General features: G+C 33.5%; 6 protein-coding genes across 6 annotated transcripts; 1 reads left to right on the top strand and 5 right to left on the bottom strand.

The window, feature by feature from the left end:
* Positions 1–637: 637 nt before the first annotated feature.
* PPL_08965 (CDP-alcohol phosphatidyltransferase family protein) lies at positions 638–3,929 on the bottom strand (the record flags this gene model as incomplete). Its single annotated transcript, XM_020579764.1, has 8 exons — positions 638–765; positions 1,338–1,523; positions 1,638–1,898; positions 1,997–2,131; positions 2,747–3,240; positions 3,339–3,511; positions 3,590–3,811; positions 3,882–3,929. 8 exons carry the CDS (start codon positions 3,927–3,929, stop codon positions 638–640), a joined length of 1,647 nt encoding a protein of 548 aa, XP_020430439.1.
* Positions 3,930–4,464: 535 nt separating this feature from the next.
* On the bottom strand, positions 4,465–6,815 carry PPL_08964 (acyloxyacyl hydrolase; the record flags this gene model as incomplete). Its single annotated transcript, XM_020579763.1, has 4 exons — positions 4,465–5,606; positions 5,675–6,053; positions 6,128–6,264; positions 6,707–6,815. 4 exons carry the CDS (start codon positions 6,813–6,815, stop codon positions 4,465–4,467), a joined length of 1,767 nt encoding a protein of 588 aa, XP_020430438.1.
* Positions 6,816–6,897: 82 nt separating this feature from the next.
* PPL_08963 (uncharacterized protein) lies at positions 6,898–8,690 on the bottom strand (the record flags this gene model as incomplete). The annotated part of the gene is made up of 3 exons (XM_020579762.1): positions 6,898–8,221; positions 8,284–8,474; positions 8,547–8,690. 3 exons carry the CDS (start codon positions 8,688–8,690, stop codon positions 6,898–6,900), a joined length of 1,659 nt encoding a protein of 552 aa, XP_020430437.1.
* A 478-nt stretch (positions 8,691–9,168) lies between these two features.
* PPL_08962 (putative RNA helicase) lies at positions 9,169–12,898 on the bottom strand (the record flags this gene model as incomplete). The annotated part of the gene is made up of 3 exons (XM_020579761.1): positions 9,169–10,971; positions 11,556–12,139; positions 12,205–12,898. The coding sequence occupies 3 exons, from the start codon at positions 12,896–12,898 to the stop codon at positions 9,169–9,171; spliced, it is 3,081 nt and encodes a 1,026-aa protein (XP_020430436.1).
* Positions 12,899–13,551: 653 nt separating this feature from the next.
* On the top strand, positions 13,552–14,133 carry PPL_08961 (DUF3430 domain-containing protein; the record flags this gene model as incomplete). The annotated part of the gene is made up of 1 exon (XM_020579760.1): positions 13,552–14,133. One exon carries the CDS (start codon positions 13,552–13,554, stop codon positions 14,131–14,133), a length of 582 nt encoding a protein of 193 aa, XP_020430435.1.
* Positions 14,134–14,311: 178 nt separating this feature from the next.
* On the bottom strand, positions 14,312–16,156 carry gshB (glutathione synthetase; the record flags this gene model as incomplete). The annotated part of the gene is made up of 6 exons (XM_020579759.1): positions 14,312–14,321; positions 14,350–14,447; positions 14,491–14,587; positions 14,676–15,176; positions 15,307–15,810; positions 15,879–16,156. 6 exons carry the CDS (start codon positions 16,154–16,156, stop codon positions 14,312–14,314), a joined length of 1,488 nt encoding a protein of 495 aa, XP_020430434.1.
* Positions 16,157–16,343: the final 187 nt, after the last annotated feature.

The raw sequence follows: 16,343 nt of genomic DNA, 5'->3' as shown, positions 1-16,343 counted from the left end.
AGAATGAAAGTGTTGTGTGGTGAGTTGTCGTTTTAGGGGGGGGGGGGGGAAAGAAGATCGATAAAAAGATTTGTTAGATAGACAGATTATGCTAAACTTAACTCATCACAACACACAACAACAACACTAAAACACAACAACACTAAAACAAACCCAAACATAACACTTTTTATGTTTATTCTGTTTGGTATGAATTATTATTGATTTTTACATCAACCATTGTTCATTTGTTTGCTTAACACTGCCTCTATTGTTGTGATATTCACTTTCACCAAATGGTTCAATTTGGTTGTTGGTATATATTGATATAATGTTGTGTTCTACATCTATTTGACATATATAACCATCCACATAGTGTTTTTTTTTTTTTAAAAACAGAATATAATATTTTTATATATACAATGTTTGCAGTTCGTTCAATAATAAAAACAAAAACACACATAATCTAATCTTTAATAAATAATGACTATGATGATGTAGTTCCTATACTACACTATTTCTATATAAATACTATATAAAGTATGAAAACACAAATAAAGTGTGATAGTGAAGTGATACCATTGTGTTTGTTATTTTATATTTTATATTTTATATTTTTAATATTTTTGTAATTTATAATTACCTTTGTTTTGTTTTATTATCTAACTGAATGAAGTAAAATATGTGTTATTGGTATTTTCGACGATGAGGATGATGATGAAGATGATGATGTTGATGATGTTGATGTTAATGATGATGTTGTTGTTGATGCTAATTCAAACAAAGCTAATATTAAACTAAAAATTATTATTTACAAATATTCTGTTGATTGCTATTTTATTATTGTTATTGAATGATGATAACAAACTAATTTAAATCAAAGAATAGTTTTTTTTTTAGCAACAAGTTGTTTTTTTTTTTTTTTTTTTTTTTTTTGAAGATATTTGTGATCATTAATTTTTTTTTGGGCGATTTTTAGTTGCTTTGCGAATAAAATTATATTTGCTTTCATGCGACAATATTTATTCGTTGGTATCCAAGTCAAATGTTAGAATTTAGTGATTTAACAGATTCAAAGATTAAATATTATATAGATTTGGAATAATATTCAGAGTGTGTTGACATTAACTTTATACTTTATACTTATTTGCTTTTTACTTTTTTACGTTAAAACGAAAAAAAAAAAAAACAAAAACAACATATTAAATATAACTGCTATTATATTATTGTTGTTTGTTAACGATGATATGTTTGTTATTATTATTATTATCTATTTTTTTAAATTGATTTGTTGTTTTTTTTTGTTTTTGGTTTAATTTTAAATTTTATTTTCATTCTATTCGATTCGATTTATTTACTCTTGACTGCTGGTCTGTTCTTTTCATCGATAGCAACGATATCGCTGACAGCCTGTGCGAATTGGATTACATTGATCGATTGCTTGACGAAGCAGATTGGGAACCAGATGTACCATTGGATGAAAGCAACAGCTGGGTGTGACACGAAATAGTATAGATATGAGAATAAGAAGAATCCTTCATTACCTGTTGTTGTTATATATTCAATATAGATGAATTTGTTTGTTAGTAAAAAAAATCATCAACATAGTTATCATTATCATCATATCATTATTGTTATTATTATCAACAACAACATACCAAAACACATAAAAGCCAAAAAGTATTTGTTACCATAGTAGATTCTCATGATCTTCAAGTGGTTGTCGGCGACGGCCTTGTGTGACTTGCTACCGCTTGACATTGTGCTGACAAGACGTGCGAAATGAGAGAGGATATCCAATACAATCAAAAAGATATAGATTTTAAGATGCTCTGGATAGAAATGACTGAGTACTACAATCAAGGCAGCTGTAGAACAACGATCTGTAACCATATCCAATAATGCTCCAAATTGTGAACCTATCATAATAATTATTGAATTGTTATATTTAGTTTCAATATGCAACAATTAAATGAGCGGTTTAACTATCAATATCTTTGTAGCTTGAACAACTTACATTGATTGAAATATCTTGCGGCATGACCATCGGCCATATCTAAAAGTGCAGACAATGCATAATATACAAAGAAACTTTGGTAGTCACTGTGCGAATAGAAAAAGGCAAGTGTTACGAAAATAACTCTGGCATAACCTAATTATTGAATAGTTGATTAACATCTATATGTTAATAAAACTGAGTGTCACATGTGATGATTGAAATATGAACAACCTTGCATTGTTCATTTGAAACTATCTATTTACCAATTAAATTTGGAATATAAAAATAAACACTTGAGACCATAGTTGTTTATTTTAATATAAATATAATAATAATAACAAAATAATAAAGATATATAAAAAAATTAATATAAAATGTAGAAAAACTACTTTAAAGGATATTGGATGAGTTTGATTGAAATGAAATACCTCCTTTTTTCCAATTTATATAATTTTTCAAAAAAAAAAAACAAAAAAATGTTAATTTTTAAAAAAATTTTAATTTTTAATTTATTTGATATTTTTTGTATAACTAGTGTGTGTGTGTTTTATCATTACAACCATTGAATTTCTGACATTGCAATTTAAAAGGTGGTTAACTAATTTTGGGAAATCAAAAAAAAACATACAACAAAAAAGAAATCGAACAACATGATTTCTTCCAATTTAAGTGAAAAATACAGTAAAATAATAACAATAAAAATAAATAATCTAATTTTGATATTTATTTTCAAAGTTTATTATTTTTTTTCGATTTCTTAGAAGATACCCACTGTATCACTGTTTTCAGGTAGTTTCAATTTGGAAACGGGTGAGGTTGATACCACTTTGAGGGTGTTGAGATCGAGTGTTGTGAATGTGTATTCATTGATTTTTGTCGATGTGACAAATGTGATGTAGTCACCTTGCCATGCAACTGGACTGATGTTTACGTTGGTACTGAAGCTGGTTGGCACCTCGAGGAACTGCTGGTATGTCTGTGTTTCGAGGTCGACAGTGTAGAACTTGAATGACGGTCCCCAGAATTGGGTGTCGATCAACACTGGTCGGCCACCACCGAATACGATCTCTGGGAATTTGAACTTCAAGCCAGCAAAGAAATACTCACCTACCACCTTTCTCGAAAGCAAATTATAGATGGTCAAATGAGATCCGGTATTATCTGTGAAATAGAGGATATAATAATTTCCTGTCGATGGATCGTAAGCACCTTCAGGATAACCGATGGTAAAATCAATTTGACCATTCAGTGTAATTATATCACTTTTTTTGTTTTTTGATGGTTTATTATAAATATTAGTTTAAGTTTGATTAGATTCTTTAACAAAACAATATTAATAATAATATTTAAACAAACATACGTTGATTTACTAGCAAAATCCCAAATACATAAAGTTACATTTGACTGACCGGAGAATGGAACTGAACCAACAACAGCAGCAATTTTATGAACTGGATCATAGGCATATGGTTGAATTACAATTTGGCAACCATCGTTTGGTTCAACAGATTCCATTGGAGTGAATACATTATTCTGTTTTTGTTTTGTTTTTATTATTTTTTTGATTAGTTATAGTAGTTTAAATATAAATTTTTACTTATTATTACTTACAGGTACAGAATATTCAATGATTTGATCATTGTTTTGAATATTTGTAACTAATATTCTAAATGATTTATCGGTACTGTTCGAAGATAAGAAACCATTGACATAATAAGAGTTGTCAGGTGTCTCCAAACTCTTTAGTAGTTCACCAGAGGTTGAGTTGATAGTTACCAATTTAAACTCATCCGATAATATAAAAAACTCTGTTGGTACATATGAATGTACGATCTATTAAAAAATAAAATAAAAAGCTTAGTATTTGTGAAATCCTTACTATTTGACGATACACAGAACTTACATTTATTAATAAAATAAATACAAATATATATAAATTGTTATTTATCATCTTTTTATTTTAAATATGATGTTTTACAAAAAAAACTTTGTAATTCAAACTACACAACGAACTATTAAATAGTTTAAGAGAAAGAATATCAAATTAATATCACATTTAAAATCAAAAGGATATATTAATTGATCTGATTGGATTTTTGTGCTTATCCTACAGATTTTTATAGATATTTAGATTTTTTACAAAAAATAAAATATTAAAGTGGATTGTGCTTTAAAAAAAATAAAAATATTATAAAAGGAGCGATATTCAATATGATACCAAATTGTGATAGGATGAAAATGGTTTTCCTGTCTTTTATCCTAGGAGCTGATGTCCGTTTTATACCCAAAAAAAGCGATAGATTTACTTTTTAAAATTAATCTAAACATATCAATAACTTTAACCAAAAGATATGAAATCACCAAATAGATATTTAAACAATATTAAGGTCACATGTGTATCTATCTATCAATTATATTTTCAATTGGACTTTCTGAATATCAAATTTTGGATAAAATAAATGTATTTTTTATTATTTTTTAAATTTTTAAGAAGTATATCCATTTTGATCACCAAATTGTGATTGAATTAATTGATTGTATGGGTTGACTTGACCTAGCCAATCTGGGTGGTCAGTCATTAATTGATTCCAGAGAACACCGGTGATCAAGAAGTTGGCCATTTGATTTGGATGGAAACCATCGACTGGTTCAATCAATTGCCATGTTTGTCCACCTTGTGCAATCCATTCAGCGTTGATTGCAGGGAATGGGAAATCGTAATATTGCATATCGAAATGAGTAAAGGTGTAGTTGCTAATGATTACGTTGTACATTGCCGAGAGTTCAGCGGCACGTGCACTGGTGGCATCACGAATAGTTTCATTTGGATTCATCCATCCCCAACATGGACTGAGTTCCAAACAATTCAAAAAGTCATAGACCTGTTCGTAGGTTGCACCGATTGGGTGAGTACGGTTCCAAAGTGAATCCCAGAGGACACGACCATCGGCCAAACCAACGAAAACAACATGCGAACCCATTGGCAAAACACTGTCCAAATAGTTCAATGACTTCAAGGTGTTGGCTTCGAATTCCTCGGTGGTTGTCATGTGATCCAAGTCGTGGTGACCGGAACAAACATCGTTTCCAATCAACTCCAAGAAGAGAAGAACTGGGTTGTCGGTTTGTTGGTGACGAGAAATCGATTGAATGTTTCCGTTGGCAACATTACCGGAACGAGCACCGTTGACACCGGCATTTTGATAGTCACGATGATTGCAACGATTACGCTCCAACAAACGCAAATAGATGGAATCGACTGGACCAGCTGAGGAGTTGGTATTCCAACCGGTGTAACTTGAACGCTCTGGCCAATCGAGTTCATTCTCCAAGGTGGCCATCATTCCGACGTAGGTGGTAGAGTTGATGTCTGCAGCGGTCAACCATTGTGGTGGAATTGAGAAATGAGCACCTGCACTGTCACCAACGACAATGGTACCCATAGCTCCAGAGTTTCCACACAAAACTTCTTCCCATGATTTATCTAAAGCATTGCTACCCATGATACCATTACAGTTCCAATCGATATCTGGGAAATTTGGATCGTTTTCAGCACCTGGATAGATGTGTTTGGCAGTGTCATCACAATCTTTTCCTCTCCAACTATATCCTCTGAAAGTACTATCAACTAAATTATAATTATAACTATTAATAAAATATTGATATAACAAAGCCTACTGAAAAAACAACACATACGTGAATATCTATCACCATCCAAATCTTCAATTGGTAAATGTCCATTTCCGAATTTGTTAATCAAGTTCTTAATCCATTGCCATGGGTCAATAGCATTGAATGCTGCAACCTCTGGTCTGTTGTAGTATGGACCGGTGAAGGTGGCTGTTACATTGTTGAATAAACGGCATGTTGGGAGAGTACAGAAACTCATGGAGTGACAGACATCGTCGGCACGTTGATATTGAGCAAACTTCTCAATAACATCATCTCCAAATGTATTTACTAACCAAGTACAAATGGAAGCAGCTTCCTTTGGTAAATATGAACAAATTTCATCCATGGTATGTTCAATTGATTTCTCATGAATAACTGAATATTGATCTACAAGATTTAAAATCTAAAAGAAAAAATAAAATTATATTAGTTTTTTCATTTAAATTAAAACATTATGAATTCATAACATCTACATACAATTGTACAAGCTGCGCATGAACCACCACCATTGGCTCCACCTCTGAAACCTTCTGCCAACTGTAGATCAAAACCAGCAAAAATCGATTGTTGTTGTGCTTGTTTGTTGGTTGAGTGACTCTCGTGAGTATCGACTGCTACTCTGAAAGAATATCCAATCGTCACCAACAACGATAATATTAAAATAGATTTAAATAACATTGTTATTTAATTACTATTGAATATATATATATGAAATAAATAAGAAAGGAATGGAATAATAAAAAAAATGAACAAAGATCAAATTCAGAATCAAAATGATTTGAGATTAAGCAAAAGAAATTTAAAAAAAATTAAAATTAAATAAATTTGTACAATCCTACGAAAATTCAATATACTTTCATTTGCAGCACACGTGAATCTGAAATGCCCCAAAAATTCAAATATCTTGGTGCCCCAATAGCATAAAAATTTTAAAAAAGATATTTTTTTGATCAAAATTTCTAAAATTAAGATTTTTATGAAAAAAGTTAACTTTTTCGAAAAAAAAAAGAATTTAAACTCATGATTGGTAAAGTTCTTTAAAGGAGTATCAATTACTTATTTGATTGTTATTTTTGTTTTTTCCGACCATTTTCAAATTAATATTTGCACTTTGCCGAGCATTTTTCTTATTTGAGTCTTTTACAATAAAAGGACTTGAGTTCATATAAATTTAAAGTTGTTAAAACTCTGTTTCGTCTTTTTAGTTTTTTTTTTCAGTAAAATTAAATTAATTATTAATTATTTTATTAATAACCACCTTGATTTCCGAATAGAGATTGAATTATTTGATTATTTGGGTTGACTTGACCTAACCAATCTGGGTGGTCAGTCATTAATTGATCCCAAAGTTCACCGGCAATCAAAAAGTTGGCCATTTGATTTGGATGGAAACCATCGACTGGTTCAATCAATTGGTAGGTTTGTCCACCCTGTGCGATCCACTTGGCATTGATAGCGTTGAATGGGAAATCGTAATATTGCATATCAAAGTGAGTGTAGGTGTAGTTCTTGATGATTTCATTGTAGACTGCTGAGAGTTGAGCGGCACGTGCACTGGTGGCGTCACGAACAGTTTCATTTGGATTCATCCATCCCCAACATGGACTGGTTTCCAAACAATTCAAAAAGTCATAGACCTGTTCGTAGGTTGCACCGATTGGGTGAGTACGGTTCCAAAGTGAATCCCAGAGGACACGACCATCGGCCAAACCAATAAAGACAACATGCGAACCCATTGGTAATATGGTATCCAAATAGGACAAAGATTGGAGAGTGTTTGCAGTGAATTGTTCGATGGTTGTCATGTGATCCAAATCGTGGTGACCGGAACAAACGTCGTTTCCAATCAACTCCAAGAAGAAAAGAGCTGGTTTGTCAGTTTGTTGGTTACGAGCAACCGATTGAATGTTTCCTCCGGCAACTTTGAATGAGTCGGCACCGTTGACACCAGTGTTTTGGTAGTCACGATGATTACAAAGATTACGCTCACGCAAACGAAGATAGATGGAATCGACTGGGATCTCTGCTGTGGATGGAACCCAACCGGTGTAACTGGAACGATGTGGCCAATCGAGTTCATTTTCAATGGCACCGATCATACCTTGGTAGGTGGTGGAGTTGAGTTCACTAGCAGTCAACCATTGTGGTGGAATTGAGAAATGAGCACCTGCACTGTCACCAACGACAATGGTACCCATAGCTCCAGAGTTTCCACACAATTCATCCTCCCATGAAATACCACTGGTAGTATTCATACCAACGATACCGTTGCAATTCCAATCGGTCTCTGGTTGACCTGCTACTGGTGATGCACCTGGATATACATTATTGTTGGCATCGTCACAATCTCTACCTCTCCAATCGTAACCACGGAAAGTAGGGGCATCAGAGAATCTATCAGCGTCGGCATCTAAAGCTGGAAGATGCTTCTGATTGAAATTATTGAAAATATTCTTTAACCAATCCCATGGACTCTCCTTGATTGGTTTGATCATACTAACACCACCGAATGGTCCTTGGTAAGTAGCAGTTACATTATTGAAAAGACGACATGATGGGAGTGTACAAAACCTAGAAAAAAAAAAAAAGTTAATGTCGATTCAAATTCCAAAAACAAAATATCTGATATTTACTTGAGTGCTTGACAAACATCATCGGCATGTTGGTACTCTCCGAAATATTGAACAATTTGATTTCCATACAAAGAAACAGCAAGTTGACAGGTTTTAGAGGCATCCTTTGGTAAGAAAGAGCAAATATCATCCATAGCTTTATCAATTGATTGCTCGTGAAGTAATGAATATTGTTCAACCAAAGAAAGAATCTAAATAAATAAATAAAATAATGATATAAATAAAACTATAATCTTTTTTTTTTTTTTTTTTTCTTCACCTACAAGAGTACAAATAAGACAATTATTTCCACCACCAGTGCTTGTAATACCATCATTGTTGACTGGGATGTTATGAGTTGGTCTTACGTTAATTCCAACTGTGACACTCAACAAGAGTGCAAATAAGAATAAATAAGTGAATTTCATTTTTATTTGATTTCTATCTATTCTAATCTAATATTATTACAACAACTAAACTAAATCAAATCTAAAATGATTTGAGAGATCAATGTGGCTATTCTACTCAAAATGAGTGGTGGATTGGAAAAAAAAACTTTTGAATCTTTAAGATTCGTGAAAAAAAGCATAGAAATTTCTTCAAATATCTGGGTGTTGAAACCATCTCTCACATCAGAGTGAATTTTCGACCCAGTTAGTCTCTGCTACCCCCAACCGGTTGCGATTTTTCAAAAAACACTATTTTTTACCAAAGTTCCCAATTCCAGTTTTTTTTCTTTGCTGATTTTTTTATAAATAAAATCAAAATAATCATTTTCGTAAAGTTGTAATTTATATTAACTGATGATTAGATTATTAATGAATTGAATTAAATTAAATTAAATTATGAATTATTTATGCAAAAAAAATGTAATATTATATTATATAATTTTATTATTGAAAAGGATTACCAATTTGAGTTGGAATTGTTGAAATCACCACCTCCTGAATAACTCTTTCCACCACCACCGTATCCACCACGACTGTTTCCACCTTTGTTACCCCATGAGCTTCCACCGCCGGTGCTGTTGCTATTTTTGTTCCAGCTTCCGGCATTGTTCTTGTTGTTTTCCCAGTGACCAGCGTTGCTGTTTCCACCACTGTTGTTATTCCAATTGTTACCACCTTCACTTCCACCACCGGCGTTGTTGTTTCCCCAGCTACGACCACCACCACTGCTATTGTTATTTCCCCAGCTACGACCACCACCGTTGTTATTACCCCAGCTACGACCTCCACCACGACCACCGCCACGACCGAAACTACGACCTCCACGTCTATCATCGTAACGATTGATACCTTGCTTGGAGTATTGCAGTAGATCTTCGAGGGCAGGTGGAATATCTTGTTTGGCACGTTGGAGGATCTTGGCGAGATCTCTCAAGTTGTTATCTTCACGACTGACGTAACTGTAGGAATCACCCTTCTTACCAGCACGACCAGTACGACCGATTCTGTGAACGTAATCTTCAATGTTGTTTGGGAAATCGAGATTGACGACAGCCTTTACGTTGGGAATGTCGAGACCACGCGCGGCAACGTCAGTGGCAATCATAATTGGGATACGATGGCTCTTAAAGTTGGCGAGACCACGCTCACGTTGGTATTGCTCCTTGCCAGAGTGCATGACGACGCTGTTCATTTGGAACTCGTTGTAGAGATACTCGCTGAAATGATCGCAATTACGCTTTTGATTGCAGAAAACGATGATCAAGTTATCCTTTTTGTCTTGATTGTGAATCTCTTGAATCTGTTCACCGACCATCTTGGCGACGTCTGGACGTGTCATGCCAGTGGTGGCGACTATATGTTGGTGGACGTTGATGTTGGCCGACAATTCAGTGTTACCGACGGTGACACGAACCGGCTTGTTGAGGAAACGATTCGAGAGTGACTCGACTTCACGTGGCCATGTAGCAGAGAACATCAGAGTTTGACGCTCCTTTGGCACCTGATTGATGATCTTTTCGATCTGTGGCATGAAACCCATGTCCAACATACGATCGGCTTCGTCGAGCACGAGGAACTTGACGGTTTCCAAGTGGTTTGGAGTGAGCAGATCGTTGAGACGACCTGGTGTACCAACGATAATGTCGACACCCGAACGCAGACTACGCACTTGCAGTCCCTTTCCGGTACCTCCGTAGACACAGAGTTGACGGATAGCAGTTCCCTTGACGACGTTCTTGCATACCTCTTCGATCTGTTGAGCGAGCTCACGAGTTGGTGCCATGACCAGCGCGAGTGGAGTAGCTCCGTACTTACGCTTTGGATGCTTGATAATCTCCATCAGCGCGGGCAACAAGAATGCCAATGTCTTACCGGAACCGGTAGCGGCCAGACCGACCAAGTCGGCACCGGTAGAAACGATTGGCCAGGCTTGTGCTTGGATAACCGAGGGTTTAGTAAATGTTTGGAATGCTGGTTGGAAAATCTTTGGGATCTCGATATCTTTGAAAAATTGGATTGGGTCTGGTTTGATGTGACCCTCTACTTTAACGTTGTGTTCTCTTCTCCACTCTTCGGGTGACAAAACTTTGTTGTCTGTAGTGGTAGATGATTCTTCTTCATCACTTTCATTGTTGTTGTTCGATGATGAGGATGTGATATTCTGTACTCTTTGTTTCTTTTGTGTTTGATTATCGTATTGAACATCTTCTTCCTCCTCTTCATCATATCTTCTCTTATTATTAGTCATTGTCGATGGCATCTATTATGAAAAAAAAGAAAAAAAGAAAATAAGAAAAAAAAGAAAGAAAAAAGTAGCAACAAATGTTAGTTTATCATCATTATTTTACTGATTAAAAAATCAAATCTGATTTTAAATACATACTTTCTTCTATATAAATATTATATATAGTTTGGCAAAATATATTTTAAAAAAGGTAATAAATAAAGTAAAAAAAAAAAGGGATTGATACAAATAAATAATTGTATAAAATAAAATAGGTCAAAAAAAAACCCGAGCGAACGATTTATCAAAACTATTTTTGCAAAAAAATGTGAAAAAATAAATAAAAATAAATAAATGGTACAAAAAAAAAAACAAAAAATCAAAATTAATTAAATTAAATTATTGTGAAGTGGTTGGTGTGTGTTAGTTTAATTATCTCAAAACAAAAACATTCAATTTTTTTTTAAGCTAACCGTCAACTAAAGTCGAGTCAAGTTCTTCCAACTTTCGATAAATCTTCTTAATTAAACAGTTTGTTTGAAGTTAACTTAATTGATTAAACATATTATTATTTGTTTTTTTGTTGCTATTTAAATATTTGATAGAATATTTTTTAATACATAAAGATGATGATCGGCTGCAATTATTGGTCTGTCTTCGTTGTTGTTGTTGGTTTGTGCCCAGCTGATGTGATTTGATTTGAATTCGGTGGCTGCAATCGCAGAGATTTCCAGTTGGTGAAGTAGTTTGCCAGTTGCTGTCTGTCGGAATTGGAGGAGTGTACCGCAGCCAATTACGTAGGATTGTCCACTCGGTGAGAATCTTACGATGGTTGGTGGTGATGGCAAGTCGCTCGCCAGTGTGTAGAGCAGCTTTGCGTCTTCACCTACGGAGTAACGCACATTGAGATCCCACATCTTGATCTGACCGTCTTTGCCACCGGTCACAACACGACTGTCGTCCTGATCGAACGACAAACAATAGATACTACTCTTGTAGCCAGTCAACAACATTGCCTTGACACATTTATCATAGGAACCGTCACGCTTCAAACATACTTCCCAGATCTTTAGCTCCGAACCAAAAGTGGCGACACCAAAGAACTTTCCATGTCCACTCATCGCAGCCATATAATTCTTCATCTGTCCAGTTGAAAACGATGTCAACATCTCACCTTTTGTACTCCATAGTTTAACAATTGAATCTGGATATATATAATTGATATTAGTATACTATGTTTCAATCTAAATTAATATTTGTTTACTTTACCATCTAATGAGATCACATAGTTTGCGTGTGACGATGAGGTGAGTGAAGTTACTGGAACTTTGTGTTGGAGTGGCACTGACCAACGTTGGAAGTAGGTCTTTCCATCTTGTGTCTTTTCATTGGTGACTGTGTAAGAGATGAGTTTGTCTTCGAGGGTGGCATAGATATCACTGCCTTGCCAAGCTATATTTCTCGCATAGTCAAACGGCAGTGCAATATTATAGGATTTGACAGCGTTTTGCTTTGAGGTATCAAAGAACGATGGATAGTTGAAAATCTTGATGAATCGCTCATTACAACAATAGGCAACATTGTCACCGGATACAGAGAAACCAGTTATCTCATTATGATTAATTGTCATCGCTTTGATTACTTTTTCAATCAACTTGTTAGTTGTTTCACCCATTATACTTGGCGATGAAACATTATTATTGGTTGTAGTAGTAGTTGTTGTACTCTTATTATTATTATCATTTACATTCTTTCTCTTTGATGATGTTGTTGTTGTTGATGTTGTAGATGCATTTTTATCTTTTGATTGATCATTCACTTCATTCTTATTTTTCTTATTATTCTTTTTGGTTGACTTGGTATTTGATTTACACATGAAATTTACAATGATTGCCACAATTAAGATTGATGGTAAAACTATATACCAATGATCGATTGCCAACTCTATATATTCTGATTCCATGTTTATTATCTTTTTATTAAAATAATGTATATAGATCTATTTAAATTAAACTTTTTAAAATAACTGAAGTTTGAGAATTAAAAATGATAAATTTAATTAGATTGTGGTGTTCAACAAGGTTCATTTTTTTTTAAAAATGGCAATGGGTAATTTGTGGTGATCTTTAGATAGATGACAATTAATTTCATTTTTCTTTTTTGATACAAAAGGTTTGTTGGTTCATTCCCAATCAAATATTATTTAAATTTTAAACCAGATAAAAAATATAAACTAGATATTTTTTAAAACAATTCAAATAACAAAGATGAAGTTCCTTCAATTTTATCAAAAATAACTTTAATGTATGCACTATTCAGCAAACAAAAACTTAAATTAAGATGATGTTTGGAACAAGAATCTTAAAGCCGATAATGATTCCAAAAGTTGTAAAAAACTAATGAAAAGTCTCTTGATTTTTATAAATATCTTTTTTTTTGATTTTTTTTTAAAAAGATATTTATTTTATAAAATAGAATCTTCAAATGGTTCTATCATCTTACTATAAATTCATAATAACTATAGTTGTTGCATCAAGATTTTATTTAAACAAATAACTATCATTTTTACAAATCTTTGTTTAATCAACAAATATCAACCATATATATAAATTAACGATGAGATTCATTCTATCATTATTATTAAGTTTGTTTTGCTTGTTTAGTTTAAGTACTGCTCAAACTATAAATATAACACCCTATGCCAAAGGTAGTGGTAGTGCACCAGAAGGATTAGGTTACAGTTTCCCACTTGGAGAATGCTTGGAGTTTGAATCTGATTTGGACGTTCAATTGCTGTGGACCGATTTGAATCAAGACAATATTACACTGACCTATTACTCTCAGGGCTGCAAGAGTGTCGGCCAACAATATGTATTTGCTCTCAATAGTTTGGTTGAAGATTTCTCACTTAAATATGTTTATCTACCACAATCGGTAGTGTTCTCAACTGAGAATAATATGCCTGCTAAAGCAATTCAATTTTACACCTATTACACCGAAACCAATACCTGTACGGGCACATCATTCCTTCAGTACTACACCAATGGCTACAAAGAACCTTCAGGTACCAATTTCCAATGTCTCGGTGGTGGAAAAGCACAAGTTGTTACTTGTTATGGTGGTAACTGTATTCCAACAGTATACACCACTAATCAATGTAATACAGATGAGAATCCCCCTTACACAGTTAAATGTTAAGCAGTAATAAAGTGTTACTTTCAATACAATCAATCAGTTTTATAAATGCCATTGATGTCAATACCAAACAACAAAAAAAAACCCCATTTTTGTACATAAAAGTTTGAGATAAATATTTATATTATTTATTAAATTCCTACTTGGGACCAATTGTAGGAATTTAATAAATAAAAATACATTAAACTAAACTAAAAAAAAAAAAAAGTTTAAAAATACATTAAACTATTACTAGAAACCATTTGTACAAGGTGTTGACTCTCTGATTTTAAATTTAGAAATATGCTGATAATTATTGTACTATCACTATATTCAAACTATTTATAAATTATTTTAAAATAAAATAGGTGAGTCTATAACTGCGAAACCTGCAGCTACACCACCCTCATCGGAAGTTGATGTTTTTGTTCTTAATAAAATACCACCATTTTCATTGTATTCAATTCTATCACCATTTCTATTTGAAAAGAAAAAAAAAAGATGGTTTACCAGTTAGTATCTATTTAAATGATTATCGAAATTGATTTATAATGTTAATAACATACCCTACATATAAACCAAATATACCCAACTCATAGAGTGCTTCGATTTCATGGAGTTCTCTCTCACGAATGATATAGCTGCTAAAGGTTTTCGGTACGATACGATCCATTAGGATGTAGGAAGACAAGTCATCGGGGGACATCGTTTGGAGTGAAGTACGTACGTTCTCGCCATAGATATTGTTGCCGCCACCCTCTCGCTGTGGCTTCATAACAAAGAGCTCAGGATGTTGAATTGCTCGCTCAACAACCGATCTGTCGATATCCTCCTTCGAAAGACTATACAATCCAGTGAAACTATCACGCATACGACCAATTGCACTGCTATCACTCGGCTGATACAACTGCTCGAGAATTCCAGTCTTGGCAATGGCCTGCTGTATCTTCTTTGCGCCCACGAGATGATTGGCAATCGAAGGACACTTTATCGAGAGTGATCTCTCAACCAACAATCTTGCATCCCATTCCTTCTGACTTGGATAGTCATTCGGTGTATATCCAGCTCTATAATATGAAATAGCAACTTCCATTTCATCGCTAACACCAAAGCAAAGTAAGGAATGTCAATAACATGTTAAACAAACTAAATACAAAACAAAACAAAACAAAACAAAACAAAACAAAACAAACATACATTAAAAGTGCACCTGTTTCAGGATGAAGAGTAGCTCTCTCATTGATGTCCTGTAGAGTTCTTCGGATCATTCTGATCTTGTGATTCTGCCAGAGAGTGTATCCAATCATTTTCTGATCCCATATGTTACGCTCGTCCGGCTGTACTATTATCATTACAACGGCATCTTGCTTGCCGTACAACTCGAATGCCTTGGCGAATGCCTTGCAGAATTCGACGTCGGCATGATTCTCTGGCAGACTAGCCAGTGGGTATTGCGATTGAAGTCCATAGAATTCAATGAGGAACTTGTGCATCTCCGATACCTTTGTAGAGATACATCCAAACGATGAGGAAATAGTATTCAACTCGACCTGATACAACTTCCAATCCTCTTCGTTGTCAGTGGCCTGATGTAACATATAGTCCGATCGGAAAATACCTAGTTCAACGCTTTGTCGCAAACCTTCCTTATTAACAGCTCTATGAATCTCTAATAGCGATTGTGTAAAACTATCTTGTACACTAATATATATATAAAAATATATTAGTAAACTTATCTATTTTATTTTGGATTGTCAATCACACCATACTTTTTCAATGTATCTTGTATATAATTATAATTTCTACTTAATTGATGTACCAATTCATTGTAATCTTTGGCGAGTGAATTTGCAGTGCCGTACAGTTTCTTTGGGAATCTGTTTGGTAGTAGTGAGATTGGAATGTGTGTTACGATTGGATATGGTACGACTTCATTCTCTTGATCTGTTTTCTTCTTTTCGAAAATCAAAGAATGTCCAAACGACCAATCTATTGCTTGTTTTGCAATCTCTTTAATAGTTGTTTGATTTATTTTATTTGACAACATCTTAATTAATTACTATTCTATTATATTATTATTTTAATTTTAATTTAATTTATTTTATTTTAATTTTAATTTTAATTTTAATTTTATGTTATTACAAAAAAATGTTACTAATCTAATTTTATAATTATTGTTGTTTATCTTATCTTTACTTGACTAACTATCTTTTTATCTATTTTTATACAAAAAA

Source organism: Heterostelium album, assembly GCF_000004825.1.
Source record: "Heterostelium album PN500 unplaced genomic scaffold PPL_scaffold9, whole genome shotgun sequence".
Taxonomy (NCBI): domain Eukaryota; phylum Evosea; class Eumycetozoa; order Acytosteliales; family Acytosteliaceae; genus Heterostelium; species Heterostelium album.
This window is presented reverse-complemented; position numbering and strand designations above follow the sequence as displayed.